This window comes from Oncorhynchus gorbuscha, linkage group LG05 (assembly GCF_021184085.1).
Source record: "Oncorhynchus gorbuscha isolate QuinsamMale2020 ecotype Even-year linkage group LG05, OgorEven_v1.0, whole genome shotgun sequence".
In the NCBI taxonomy this organism is placed as follows: domain Eukaryota; kingdom Metazoa; phylum Chordata; class Actinopteri; order Salmoniformes; family Salmonidae; genus Oncorhynchus; species Oncorhynchus gorbuscha.
The window spans coordinates 56,805,955-56,821,560 of record NC_060177.1 but is presented as its reverse complement, the minus strand read 5'-3'; the positions used below and the strand labels follow the sequence as shown (position 1 = coordinate 56,821,560).

Genomic DNA, 15,606 nt, shown 5'->3' with positions numbered 1-15,606 from the left:
CCTGAGGTTGAATAGGCGCTGCTGCGCCTTCTTCACGACGCTGTCAGTGTGAGTGGACCAATTCAGTTTGTCTGTGATGTGTATGCCGAGGAACTTAAAACTAGCTACCCTCTCCACTACTGTTCCATCGATGTGGATAGGGGGTGTTCCCTCTGCTGTTTCCTGAAGTCCACAATCATCTCCTTAGTTTTGTTGACGTTGAGTGTGAGGTTATTTTCCTGACACCACACTCCGAGGGCCCTCACCTCCTCCCTGTAGGCCGTCTCGTCGTTGTTGGTAATCAAGCCTACCACTGTTGTGTCGTCCGCGAACTTGATGATTGAGTTGGAGGCGTGCGTGGCCACGCAGTCGTGGGTGAACAGGGAGTACAGGAGAGGGCTCAGAACGCACCCTTGTGGGGCCCCTGTGTTGAGGATCAGCGGGGAGGAGATGTTGTTGCCTACCCTCACCACCTGGGGGCGGCCCGTCAGGAAGTCCAGTACCCAGTTGCACAGGGCGGGGTCGAGACCCAGGGTCTCGAGCTTGATGACGAGCTTGGAGGGTACTATGGTGTTGAATGCCGAGCTGTAGTCGATGAACAGCATTCTCACATAGGTATTCCTCTTGTCCAGGTGGGTTAGGGCAGTGTGCAGTGTGGTTGAGATTGCATCGTCTGTGGACCTATTTGGGCGGTAAGCAAATTGGAGTGGGTCTAGGGTGTCAGGTAGGGTGGAGGTGATATGGTCCTTGACTAGTCTCAAAGCACTTCATGATGACGGAAGTGAGTGCTACGGGGCGGTAGTCGTTTAGCTCAGTTACCTTAGCTTTCTTGGGAACAGGAACAATGGTGGCCCTCTTGAAGCATGTGGGAACAGCAGACTGGTATAGGGATTGATTGAATATGTCCGTAAACACACCGGCCAGCTGGTCTGCGCATGCTCTGAGGGCGCGGCTGGGGATGCCGTCTGGGCCTGCAGCCTTGCGAGGGTTAACACGTTTAAATGTCTTACTCACCTCGGCTGCAGTGAAGGAGAGACCGCATGTTTCCGTTGCAGGCCGTGTCAGTGGCACTGTATTGTCCTCAAAGCGGGCAAAAAAGTTATTTAGTCTGCCTGGGAGCAAGACATCCTGGTCCGTGACTGGGCTGGATTTCATCTTGTAGTCCGTGATTGACTGTAGACCCTGCCACATGCCTCTTGTGTCTGAGCCATTGAATTGAGATTCCACTTTGTCTCTGTACTGACGCTTAGCTTGTTTGATAGCCTTACGGAGGGAATAGCTGCACTGTTTGTATTCAGTCATGTTGCCAGACACCTTGCCCTGATTAAAAGCAGTGGTTCACGCTTTCAGTTTCACGCGAATGCTCCCATCAATCCACGGTTTCTGGTTAGGGAATGTTTTTATCGTTGCTATGGGAACGACATCTTCGACGCACGTTCTAATGAACTCGCACACCGAATCAGCGTATTCGTCAATATTCCCATCTGACGCAATACGAAACATGTCCCAGTCCACGTGATGGAAGCAGTCTTGGAGTGTAGAGTCAGCTTGGTCTGACCAGCGTTGGACAGACCTCAGCGTGGGAGCCTCTTGTTTTAATTTCTGCCTGTAGGCAGTGATCAGCAAAATGGAGTCGTGGTCAGCTTTTCCGAAAGGGGGGCGGGGCAGGGCCTTATATGCGTCGCGGAAGTTAGAGTAACAATGATCCAAGGTTTTACCACCCCTGGTTGCGCAATCGATATGCTGATAAAATTTAGGGAGTCTTGTTTTCAGATTGGCTTTGTTAAAATCCCCAGCTACAATGAATGCAGCCTCCGGATAAATGTTTTCCAGTTTGCAAAGAGTTAAATAAAGTTCGTTCAGAGCCATCGATGTGTCTGCTTGGGGGGGATATATACGGCTGTGATTATAATCGAAGAGAATTCTCTTGGAAGATAATGCGGTCTACATTTGATTGTGAGGAATTCTAAGTCAGGTGAACAGAAGGATTTGAGTTCCTGTATGTTTCCTTCATCACACCATGTCCCGTTAGTCATGAGGCATACGCCCCCGCCACTCTTCTTACCAGAGAGATGTTTGTTTCTGTCGGCGCGATGCGTGGAGAAACCCGTTGGCTGCACCGCCCTGGATAGCGTCTTCCCAGTAAGCCATGTTTCCGTAAAGCAGAGAACGTTGCAGTCTCTGATGTCCCTCTGGAATGCCACCCTTGCTCGGATTTCATCAACCTTGTTCTCGAGAGACTGGACATTGGCAAGAAGAATACTGGGAAGTGGTGCGCGATGTGCCCTTTTTCGGAGTCTGACCAGAACACCGCCGCGTTTCCCTCTTTTTCGGAGTCGTTTCCTTGGGTCGCTGCATGCGATCCATTCCGTTGTCCTGTTTGTAAGGCAGAACACAGGATCCGCGTCGCGGAAAACATATTCTTGGTCGTACTGATGGTGAGTTGACGCTGATCTTATATTCAGTAGTTCTTCTCGACTGTATGTAATGAAACCTAAGATGACCTGGGGTACTAATGTAAGAAATAACACGTAAAAAAACAAAAAACTGCATAGTTTCCTAGGAACGCGAAGCGAGGCGGCCATCTCAGTCCCTGTCCCTGCTGAAGAAAAGCAGGCCGAAACCATGATGCTGCCACCACCATGTTTGACAGTGGGGATGGTGTGTTCAGGGTGATGAGCTGTGTTGCTTTTACGCCAAACATAACTCCTTCCATTTCAATATTATTGCTTGCACAGTGCTCCTTGGGATGTTTAAAACGGGAAATCTTTTTGTATCCAAATCCGGCTTTAAACTTCTTCACAACAGTATCTCGGACCTGCCCGGTGTGTTCCTTGTTCTTCATGATGCTCTCTGCGCTTTTAACGGACCTCTGAGACTATCTTTATGTTTGAAGCCTGAAATGTGGCAGAAGGTTGCAAAGTTCAAGGGGGCCGAATACTTTCACAAGGCACTGTACTGCTGTTCATATCATTCTTTGTATATCTTGCAGAAATTCTTCCCGTTTTCATACGTATAGTTTGGAATACTGTTACTGTGCTATTTGGGTTGTTGATTGGATTCTTCCTGGCCTTGTTTTTTTTGTACTTTGACGTTTTACTGTATTGTTAGGCGCTACTAGCTAGTAACAGAAGCATATCGCTGCACAGCAAGGGACATGATCCAGGAAGTAGGCAGGACTTTTATAGCGTATTTAAACTGGTTTACCAACTTTAAAGCTGGAACCCTTAATGCTGAAACTGCTACGTCTGTTTGCGATATTACAAAGACATTACTGCAAATAATGAACAGTTTTTTTGTCCTATGGACATCTTTGTATGCGTGATAGAACAGCATAATGTGTACTGCAAAAAAAAAATGACCACCTTGCGCAACACTCCTTACCTCTGCTTCATCAACGAAACAATAGGTGGGGATACAGACAGTGGTACTGTTTCCCTTACTGCGGATTCCATACTCACAAACTTTTTTACAGACCCATTGTTTAGACCTTTGGTCTAAAATGGCTAGCTAATAGCTTTTCTCAGGTAAACCTGACAAAATTATCCATTATGTTAAGCAACCATCCAATCACATTTGTTAAACAGGTCAACTTGTCCACCAGGGAGATTCTAAAACCTTCAAGGTTAACTTCCTTGCTCTAACAAGTGGAGTGCCGACATTGCGTAATGCAGGTGACCTTACACAAAATCCAAAAGGCAGGGGGGGGTTTGACAATGATGGTCTTGTCAAATGGTTATTTCTATCCCTGCTACTATCACTGACTGGTGGTGCAGTCCACAAAGTAAGCTTTAAAGGGATAAAACTGCTAGATTCTGGTGTTTGTTTAATTTACCCAGAGTCAGATGAACTCATGGATACCATTTTAAGACTCAAGACTCTACCCCTGCACACAGGCTCGGTACCGGTGCCCCCAGTATATAGCCTCGTTATTCTTATTGTGTTACTCTTTATTTTAGCCTACTTGGTAAGTATTTTCTTCTTCTTAATCTGCACTGTTGGTTAAGGGCTTGTAAGGAAGCATTTCACAATAAAGTCTACATTTGTTGTATTTGGCGCATGTGGCAAATAAAGTTTGATTGGAGTAAAGGGCTTATGATTGGAGTAAAATACTTATGTAAATGTGAAGAACAGTTTTGAAAGTAAATTTGAAAACATTTTAAATAACCTGTTTTTGCTTTGTCATGATTGGGTCTTCTGTGTAGCTTGATGAGTGGAATTTTTTTACATTTTATCCTGTACATGAGATTATTTTTATTTGTCAAACAGCAGCCAAGCATCTTATCATCATGTCACCAGAATAAGACCCTCACTATTAATTGGAAAGGAGCATCAAGCTCATAGTGCACTTTCATCTAAATGTATTTAATCTGTATCCTAATAAACTGCATGCTTTCCCGAGTCGTATAACATTTGCGCATAAAGGCGTTTTCACCACCATTTCTCGCGTAATTAATTTAAACATTTTGGGATGGGAACCTGGTTACTGTCATTAAATTATTATGCTGCCCAACAGGTTTCTCTCCTGTTTGTCAGGGAATTTCTGGGATCAAGAATCTCACAGAGCCAGGGGACATGGAGGAAGGTATGACTTGTTCTTATACCATAATACAAGTTGTAAACAGGAGAATGGTGAACTTTATCACCTGATGTTTTTAACTGCTTAGTTGGTCTGGAAATGCTTAGGTGCATGGCACATTTAGTCATTAATATCTGATGATACACATTTTTATTCTGTAGTTGTATATTGTTTTCATTCATTATTAAGATATTTTATACTCCCACAGATTCCGGGCACCTCAAGAAGTCTGACCAAATGACCCAAGGTCAACCAGGCTCTCAACAATCCGTGTCTCCAAGTCAGTCATTCCAGTGTAACCATTGTGTCCTCCTCTTCAAATCAAAGTATTTCCTCCTTGAACACACGAAGAAGGTGCATGGCGTTGATGTGGATCCTTCACAAAATGAAGGGAGTTCTACTCCCTCAGAGAGTTCCACGCCACCTCACAGTAGCACACGCTACAACAGTTCAAAAAAGTTTTTCTCTTGCCGGCATTGTGTGTTTATGTCTTCCAGTTGGACCGTTATTATCAAACATGAAAAAACATATCACAAGATGCCGGTAAGGGGTCCTGGTAAGGGCGGGACCTTGAAAACACAGAAACGGTATTTGAGGGGCAAGATTCTCAATACCAAAGTGTCACTGCCAGGTAAGAAGAATCACAAAAATGTGTCAGCACTCAAACGCAAAAAAGGGGACGTGGGGAGAGTGAATTCCAAGTCTACCTTGAAAACCATAAACATTCCTAGCTCTAGCTTATTGTTGAAGAACCTGCGAACTCAAGTGGGATCCTCAGGAAATTGTTCTAAATTCAGAGTCGTACCTGGAAGTTCAGCGCATGAGTCATCTTTAAATTCCTTGCCAATGAAGATGTCCACCCTCCCAAGGCCATCAGGTGCGTGTGATGTGACTGTCATGTCAGATGCGCCTTTCCATAGCTATGACCAAGACAATTGTAAAGGTGTTTCTAAAGTAACTGACGAGAGATTTCATTCAGAAAGTGAACAGATGGGCTCTCACTGCTGCTCGCTCTGCAACTTCTCTGCGACTTGGTTGGAAGATCTTCACACTCACCAGCGAAGTAAGCACAGTTACCTTTTTTACAGCATGGGGTCAAGTCTGCTGGACAAAACGGTGACAGAACAGCGGAATCTCAAACCTGAAACGTATAATGTAATGTCACTGACAGAGCCATTAGCTAAAACCACCAAGAAGAGAACGCATGATGACACTCCATTAAGTCCTGCTAAGAAAAATATCAAAACAAACCCCGAAAGTACAGTCATCCAAAGTAAGCTATCAGGGGGCACTGCTTTCACCTTTGAGGTTAGCGAGGATGAAGAGGAGGGAAATGCCTGGAGAACTGAACTAGATGCCTCAGGAAATGAAATAGAAGATCAGTTGGCAAATGGGGAAAGCAGGGACAACCCAAAAAATCTTTATCATTGCAAACACTGTGACTACAGTCACAAGTCATCTCGCAGTGTGAGCACCCATTACCAGAGAATGCACCCTTACATCAGGTATGACTTTCAGTACATCATGAATCCAGATGATTGGACTGCCACCTTCCGTTGCTTGGAGTGTCCGGTTGATTTTGCCGCCCCTGATGACCTTAAGCAGCACTATAGGGATCATCACCCAGAAGCCCCAAATGTGTTCATGATGCGATCAGATCAGCTTGATTTGGTGTATAAGTGCTTTGCCTGCCCATTCACCATTTCTAATGGCAAGTACTTGAAACCCCATTACAAAAACAAGCATCCAAAACTGAAAATGAGCAATCCCTTAATGTACTGCAGTTTTACTACCAAGCCCACTGAACATAAACCCTCTACATCACAAAATTTAGGGCATACCTCCAGCCTAAAGAATGCAGAGGTCTCTCCTGAGAGGTCTCCGACCCCACATAAAGAAACTGTTAATATCACCAATACACCCTCATTAGCATGTTCTGCTTCCATGGGAGTGGATGTGGAACTGTACCACTGCAAACATTGTGTATTCAGCAATAAGTCAGTGGTTGTCATGCTTGTCCACTACCAAAAAAGCCACCCGAAGGCAGGATTGACAATTGACAGCATAAAACAAGCTTCTCTTGCCACTTCCAGGAAACCTAAGGACGAAACACAGGTGTCTCCTGAAAATATGGTTTTGGAGCCATTTAAACTCCTAGAAGTTAAGTCCCCCAACATTTCCCTCTCCAAACCAGATGTTGCACAGGAAGATGCAGAGAACATGTTTTTCTGCCAGCATTGCAACTATGACAACCTCACAGTGAGGGGGGTGTTGAATCACCAAAGGTCAAAACACCGTGATCTCAAGGCTTCTGTTGAGCAGATACACCTCTATACTGCTGAGGTTCGTAGTCAATGTAAAAAATCACAGGGCATCGTAATAGTCTCACCTAGCACTCCCCTCCAAAATGATGTTACACAGGAAGACGTTTTAAAGCCATTCAAACTTCCAGAAGTTAAGTCTCCAAACACATCCTCTCCCATATCCAGTGTTTCACAGGCAGATGTTGAGAGTCCATATTTCTGCCAGTTTTGTGACTATTGCAACCCCACAGTGAGAGGCATTATGAATCATCAGAAGTTAAAACACAGTACTCGTAAGTCAACTGCTGAAAGTATAATCAAACATACTGCTATGATTCGTAGCAGCCCCAATGTGAGAGGGGTTTTGAATCATCAGATGTCGTCTCATAGTCGTCTCAAGGTGACTGCTGATAATGTCGTCAAACATACTGCTGAGGTTCATGGTCAATGTGAAAAGCCTCAGTTTACTGGATATGACTCGTCTAATTCCTCTTTCAAATCTACTGTTGAGAATGAGGTAGCTGACTTGTTTTTTTGCCAGTACTGCAACTATGGCAACCCAAGTGTTGCAGGGGTTTTGAATCATCAAAAATTAAGACATCGCCGTCTTCAGATATCCACTAATCAGATTATTCAATATACATCTGAGCTTCTTAGTCAAAAATCTACATCTCAGTCTGCTGGATTTGGGGCCCCTAACTCCTCTCTCCTCAGATCTGATGTTGGGAATGAGGCAGGTAACTTGTTTTTCTGTCAGCTTTGCAACTATGGAGATCCCTCAATGAGCGGGATTTTTAATCATCAGAAGAGAAGACACGGTCAACTCAAAACAACTCCTGATGACATCTTCAGGCATACTACTGAGGTTCGAGGGCAAATGAAAACATCAGAAGAGTCTAAAAGAGTCAACTCAATGAACTCTTCTCACATCTTACCTCTTCCTCTTGTGACGGAAGAGGCTGTGTTATTCTGTCAGCTTTGCAACTACAGCAATCCAACCATGAGTGGGGTTATGGATCATCAAAGGAAAAGACACCCTGATCTTAAGGCAACTCATAAACAAATCCTTGAATATACTGCTGCTATGATTTTGGCCCAATCTGGCAAATCACCTCACTCATCATTCTTAACATCTGAGATTTTCCAGGAAGAATTAGAGAAGTTCTTCTGCCAGTATTGTGACTATAGCAATTCTACAGTAAGGGGGATTCTGAATCATCAAAATAAAATGCATGGTGATCTCGAAACAAACGCTGCGCAGATCTTAAGGCATACAGTTGTGGTTCAAGGGCAAACCAAACAATCTCAGTCAAAAGCAGTCCACTCACCCAACTCTCCTCACGTCTTGTCTCGTCCTCTTTTGAAGGACGAGGTTGCAGACATGTTTTTCTGTCAGCTTTGCAACTATAGCAATCCAACAGTGATAGGGGTTTTGAATCATCAAAGGAAAAGACACCTTGATATGAAACTAACTGCTAAGCAAATCCTTGAACATACTGCTACGGTTATGGGCAAATCGCAGCCAGTACAAGAAGACCCACTTAACTCATCCCAAGAAGAAGAGGGGAAGTTGTTTTACTGCCAGCATTGTGACTATGACAATGCCACAGTTAGGGGTGTTTTGAATCATCAGAAATTAAGACATAGTGATCTGCCGGCTACTGCGGATCAAGTTGTCCGGTATACTACCATTGTTCGCACCCCCCCCAAGAAATTAATAACCCAACAACCTAAAAAGTCCCCCGTGAAAGCTTCACAATCTCGCACGCAGAAAGCTGCACCACTCAGGTCCTTAAAATGCCGCAAATGTTCTTATATAACTCCCCATATATATCTTTTGAAAAGGCATCTGAGGAATAACCACCAAGAGAAAGCCCCAATCACAACGATTATGCGTTGGGCTTACCAAGATGGCCATTTACAAGCAGGTTATCATTGTGAGTGGTGTGTTTGTTCACACACTGAAGCGAAGGGACTCCTCCGGCACTACCGGCAACGTCATCCAGATAAAAATACTGGACTTGAGTCCATCATCCTGAGGTTACATGTTGGCCCTAAGACTTCTCTATCTAAAACAATCAAGCCTAACACAGAGTGCAATGTTAAACATGAAAATATTACCCTCAGGTTTGGGGAAGTTCCGAAGACCTCTCCATCTTTTCAGTCCGGAGAAGGTGACACAAAAGTCTATCCATGCCGAGCATGTTCCTTTAAGGCTACTTCAATGGGGGGTATCGGCAGCCACTACCGTGTAGTTCATCCATGGTCTGTCAAGGAAGATGGATCTGTGTTAGATGTCATTCGTAGTAGGCAGACTCAAGAGCCAGGGGTCCATGAAGAGCCAGGGGTCCATGAAGAGCCAGGGGTCCATGAAGAGCAAGCTGTTCATGAAACCTCGAGGTCAAGCGAGACACATATGTGCCCTGTCTGTTCCGGAGAGTTCAACACCCTCCATGGTATGGTTACTCATTGTGGAAAGAAACATCCAGAATATGATATGAAGGTTCATGAGCAGTCTGATGTTCATGAAACCTCAAATCCAAGCCAGCGATGGAGTTGCCCTGTCTGTTCCGGAGAGTTCAACACCCTCCATGGTGTGTTAACTCATTGTGGAAAGAAACATCCGGAATATGATCCATCAACTTGTGAAAAGGAACCTAAATCTAGTACAGGTGATGGGACTCTGGTATTCAAGTGTTCAATCTGTCCGTATGTGAACTCTCGCCCTCATGGTGTTCTAACTCACTGCCAGATGAGGCATCCAACCACCAAAGCCAGAACTGAGAGACTTGAACAAGAAATTGTACACTTCAGTGACCCAGATGAATGTGTGAAAGTCCGATCGGGTAAGAGGATAGGATTGGCAGGCTTCCAGTGCAATATGTGTCCAGTCATCCATGCAAAATTCAAGAAGTTGAAAGCTCACTATGAGATGGATCACAAACGATCTGCCCCCAATATGTTCAAACCGGCCTTGAAAAAATCCGCTGCCATTAAAAAACATCTTCTCTCCAAATATAGAGGCTCCCAGACCTCAATTGCCCAAGCTGCCATTTTAAAAAATAGGAAATCCATCATAGTCAAATGCCACCTTTGCAAGTACTTTTGCACCACTAAAAAGGGTCTTGCCCGCCATCTTCGCATTAACCACAGTACAGTGGCTCCAATTGAGGACAAAGAGTTTTCCTACAAGTGTGCACTGTGCTCGTATACGACTTTGATTTGTAAGTACCTTGCAGCCCACTATAGGAGGCAACATGACAATGCCGCTTTCAACAACCACTTTGTTCCAGCATTCAGAGCTCACCGCATTCCTCCAACCTCACCACACCATAAGGCTTCTTTGAGTCCGGAAACCAAATCATCTGGTGAGAAGAGAAACTGTTCTCTCTGTTTTTTCCAATGTCTTAGTGAAAAAGGCATGGTCTCCCATTATGTGATTTGCCATCCAGGAGTCTCTAACAGCATGCACAAATCTAGCGAACACCGACCGATTAACACACTGCACTCTCCGCCAAAGCCCAGAAATCGCCACAGGCAGCAGAAACCTGTCTGCAAGTTATTTGATCCAGAATGTGAGAAAGGCAGCGCATTGCGTCCAGTTGAATGCAAGAAATGTGTGAAATTATTTTTCAATTCAAATCTCCTGCTAAGTATCCACTACACCAATTTCCACAACGAAGATTTCAAACGGGACTTCACTATACTTTCAAAGACTTCAGAGATTGGCACAGAGTTCTACAGATGTGGATACTGTAACCTCCAAATCCAGGGCAGTGTGGACCTCGGCTCCCATCTCGACCATCATAATGAGGAGTTTCAGACGCTGGAAAATGGACAGAAGAGGAAACAACACCTTAGTGAACCACCAATAAAGACCAAGTCTATTAAGGTAAGTGGCACATAATGTAGTAAACTGCAAACCTACGGGCTTGTGATTGTTTGACAGATGGTAGTACTGTACAACATTGGAAAAATACATCTGTGTTTTCCCATATGTGATTCTCAACCGTAATCATTTATTTGTCTTTCAGCATGAAAGACAAGAACTGTCCGATGTTCTGACGGCAGCGGAATCGGACAGTCATTGGATTGTGACAAAGGTGGAATCTGTTGCAACAGGGATGGGTCCAATGGGGTCCCCTTCCCCTGTCCCGTCGACAACAGAACCAGAGGGGGGGTCAGCAGGAGAGGAGTGCAAGCACTGCGGGCGAACTTTCATGTCTTTGAAAGGTTTGCGCTCACATGAGCGGAGCCATGCAGCTACAGCAGCGCTCAAACGGCTGGACAACGTACCACATCAACAGAAGCAGATGTAAGAGGAAATATATTGTATATTTACATCAGAGGAGAGTATTGATAGTATGTGATAGAATCACTCTTGTGATGTTACCTTTTTAGGTACCACAATACAACATTATTTCTTGCTTCTATATAACCATAAAGATTTGCTTAAACATCTGAATAAATCCATTTGTGAAATGACAGCTTGTCTGCAAATGTCTCCTCAGGTTTGACCGCCATATTAGACATCGCCCCGGGACCATCAAACCCTTCCATTGTGGGCTCTGTCGGTACAGAACTACCATCTTGAGCCTTTTGAAGAACCACCTGCTCAAAGTACATGGTGGTGAGGCAGCCTTACTAATATAGCACACTGTCACTAGCCGGCTACCACCCGGCTACTCATCCCTGCACCTTAGAGACTGCTGCCCTATATACATAGACATAGAATCACTGGCCACTTTAATAATGGAACACTAGTCACATTAATACTGTTTACATACTGCTTTACTCATCTCATATGTATATACTGTATTCTATTCTACTGTATTTAGTCAATGCCACTCCAACATTGCTTGTCCTAATATTTATGTATTTCTTAATTCCATTATTTTACTTTTAGATTTGTGTATTGTTAGATACTACTGCACTGTTGGAGCTAGGAACACAAGCATTTCACTACACCCGCAATAACATCTGCTAAATTTGTGTATGTGACCAATAAGATTTGATTTGTCATGTCACCACATTTTAAAGATTAAAAAAAATATTTATCTGTTAATTTTGCAGAATTTGATACTGTATAAAATGTCAATTGAAATGGCAAAAGCTGTGAAAAAGATGTTAAAACCTGTTTCCTTTTTTAATCTGTCTTGCTGGAGTAGCTGAGTACCCATCCAAGAACCTTCCTTCCCCCGTGACCGGTAGCCAGGACAGAGAACACACCCTGGAGGCCAATGAAGAGGCCCCTAACCTGCCAGAACCTCAGGAAGGCAATCACATGTCTGACGATTCTGAGGAAACAGACCTCACTGAAAGCAAGTGCTCCCCTTTACATTCATTATTTGAATTTTAATGATTAAACTTCATGATTAAGAACCTTTCCTATAAATTATCAAATGTGTTGTGCAGCATACAGACCATCAATATTTTTGAAAAACGCATAACATTTTACGTATTGACCTCAAGTATTTTGTCAATAGCACACCTCCCCTACCCCTACAAGGCATCTGCTGAGTGACTGAATGTAATGTGGTTCTAATATCCAGTGTACTTTCCATTACAGAACCAGTGTACTTGGAGCCCCCAGATGTTCAGCGGCAGCTCAACCACTACAGGCAGGTGGCTCAGGCCTCCAGACATCCAGGCCAACAGGCCACCGCGACCACTCAAGATGCGTTATTCATCTGTGAGTTTTGTATCTACACCTCAACACACATCAAGAGTATGCGCCGGCACTACATCAATCGTCACAATGGGAAAAGGCTGGTGAGGTGCAAGGACTGCTCCTTTTTCACAGGCTTCAGGTAATATATTATTTTCAGTGGTAGAATCTGCTCAAATGCCAATGCTTGACTTTGCTGGGTCATAGTTGGGGCTTTAGTATACACATTCCTGCTATGGATATCTAAGAATATAGAAACTAATTGAAGTGATTGAACAATTAGCACCTGTGACGACAAGGGTTGCTAAATTAACTCCCTCTTTAAATGATCACTTCGTGGTCATAATTGTTTCTAACTATTAAGCCTCAATATGCTGTATTGCCAAATGAGTGTAACACATTTTTCTCTGAATGCTTACATTAGGAAGAATTTGGATATACACATAGAGACGGCACATGCCAGTAGCGCAACAGAAGCTCCTAAGGACCTACGCTGCCCTCTCTGTCTTTACCACACCAAAAACAAAAACTGCATGATCGACCACATCGTCCTCCATCGTGGTAGGTATTTTTGTGGTATTAACACAATAAATTACATTATGACTATACACAATTATGCTTTATACATCCATGACACTCTCTAGACACTTAATCTGGCTGTCTACCGTTTATTCTGTCGGATACTTATCAGTGTCTTACCCGACTCTATGCTGCTGATCCTGGTTTTTATCCCGTTACAACAGAGGAGCCCGTGGCCCCGATAGAGGTGCGTCGTTCAAGGCTATCGCGATATCTCCAGGGCCTCGTGTTCCGCTGCCACAAGTGCACCTTCACGAGTTCCAGTGACGAGAAGCTGCATCTGCACATGCTCATTAAGCACGATGATATCAAGCCGTACAAATGCAGACTGTGCTACTTTGACTTCACACAGCTGAGCGAGTTGGAGGCACACCTATGCGATAAGCACCAGGTTAGTGTTCTACCCTTAGGATCTGAAAGGACTGCATAGGTGTAAGCAATATGATTGTGTATCCACTTGTTTTTTTTGTTTAACTAGGCAGGTCAGTTAAGAACAAATTCTTATTTACAATGATGGCCAAACCCCTACGATGCTGGGCTAATTGTGCGCCACCCTATGGGACTCCCAATCACGGCCGGATGTGATACAGCCTGGACTCGAACCAGGGACTGTAGTGACACCTCTTGCACTGAGATGCAGTGCCTTAGACCACTGCGCAACTTTTCCTCTGAAAGACTAGAGGGGATATCTGTTGGACTGCTTACACCTGTACTCCCATCAGAGCTGCACAGTACCTTTGTGATCAGGGATGTTTCTGGATGAGCCTGTGTCTCTACACATGGACAGTGGTTATGTTGACAAATAGCCAATCAAAGCTCACAACTCGTAGTATTCTTACACATTGTTTTATTAATGCTGATTCTGAAATTTTGTTCTATAGTCAACTGTTCTCTGTTGAGTCGTTTGACCTTCTATATCGGATGTAAATGTCTTCTGACTTGTGTTGTTCTTTCTTGTAGGTCGTGAGGAACCATGAGCTGGTGGGACAGGTCCATCTGGAGGAACTGGAGACCAGACTGGACAGAGTCAACCGAGAAAAGGAAAAGAAATGTGACCAGGAATTAGAAAATGAAGAAGACAAAGAAGAAAGAAATAAACATGGTGAGAAACAAGGGCTGGAGGGAGAGGGGGAGAACTCTGACAAGCTAAGAAACAAAGAGAAGGAAGAAACCAACCACAGACATAGTGAGATGGTGCTGGAGGAGGGAGAGAACATAGAGAAGCTAGGAAAAGAAGAAGAGAAAGACCAGGAAGAAACTAACAGAAGACTTAAAGAAACTCAAGGGCTCAAAGAAGGGGATACCGTTGAGGAAAAAGGTTTGGAGAAAAATGGGGAGAACATTGCCCCCCAAAAATACGAGAACAAAGGGTACGTAGAAGAAAAATCCATGGACTGTGAAGAGAACCATGGGCAACAAGATCAGGTGAACAAAGGTGGAGATAATGAGGTGTCAGAGAACAGTGCCCAAAGCAGTGAATTCCACGAGAGCCATGATTTTAGTTATGAGGAGAACAAGGAGGAACAATATGAAGATTGCCATGGGGAGCTCGAGCATGAGGATAAGGAGATGGTAGAGGAACAATTTATGGACTTTGAGGAAGAGAACCGAGAACCTGGAGAGATAGACATAGGAGAACAAAACGACCAATATCATGAGATGCCAGTGCTTAAAAATGAAGCCTGCCACTATCATGAAATGCCAGTGCTTGAAAATGAAGAGGGCAAAGAGGAGACACACAGGAATCCTAGTGAGAAACCGGAACATGAGGAGGTGGTGGTGGTAAAGAATGACAGTCTGAAACCTGAGTGCAATACGAAACGGGAGCAAGGGTCTGTAGAGAACGAAATGTCTGAAGAAAACCCCATGAGTGACGATAAGCAAGATCATGAAAATGGCAACACATCTGCACCAAAAGGTATGTACATTTTGACATGATGAAACTATTGACATCCAATTGATGAAACTGTTTCTGGTTCCCTGTCAGGTGTTTAACTCTGCTACTCATTCTATTATCATTCCTATTCTATGCCTCCACTACCCTGAATATAGATGCCTCCACTGCCCTGAGTATAGATGCCTCCGCTACCCTGAGGATAATTCCATCGACCATAAATGCAAATGCGCTTTCTTGCAAGCTCTGTGGCCGAACTCTCATGAACAGCACTGACCTGGAACGACATGTGATGCGCCATGGCTTGTAACTCAGTGTGTCGGTGCAATTGATAAGGATGTACTGACTTTGAGGGTGTTGCTGCTTAGAAATGCTGATTTTAACAGCAAGGAGATTATGTGAATTTCAATTGAAACGGTTGCATATTGTTTCCACGTGTAACTAGTCTTGACTGAGGAGACACTGTAGCTATTGTTGTAAAGGACAAAAAGTCTTATCCCAGAATGACAGCGGTTCACATTTCCAACTAATTAGTTTTGGTGCTTTCTTAATATTTTCATCCTGTTGTCTTTTAACATTTTTGTAATAAATGACTATCCTAGAA

At 44.0% G+C, this 15,606-nt stretch overlaps 1 protein-coding gene across 1 annotated transcript in view; it reads left to right on the top strand.

Annotated features, from left to right (window-relative positions):
* Window positions 1-15,606, top strand: part of LOC124036119 (zinc finger protein 462-like) — a 27,344-nt gene extending 11,738 nt beyond the window's left edge. The window contains exons 2-11 of the mRNA XM_046350274.1: window positions 4,496-4,564; window positions 4,767-10,753; window positions 10,896-11,176; window positions 11,373-11,491; window positions 12,030-12,182; window positions 12,431-12,671; window positions 12,954-13,090; window positions 13,273-13,499; window positions 14,069-15,026; window positions 15,161-15,606. Of these exons, the coding sequence (XP_046206230.1) occupies window positions 4,555-4,564; window positions 4,767-10,753; window positions 10,896-11,176; window positions 11,373-11,491; window positions 12,030-12,182; window positions 12,431-12,671; window positions 12,954-13,090; window positions 13,273-13,499; window positions 14,069-15,026; window positions 15,161-15,312 (8,265 nt within the window). The 5' untranslated portion in view covers window positions 4,496-4,554 and the 3' untranslated portion in view covers window positions 15,313-15,606. The remainder of the gene's footprint in view (window positions 1-4,495; window positions 4,565-4,766; window positions 10,754-10,895; window positions 11,177-11,372; window positions 11,492-12,029; window positions 12,183-12,430; window positions 12,672-12,953; window positions 13,091-13,272; window positions 13,500-14,068; window positions 15,027-15,160) is intronic.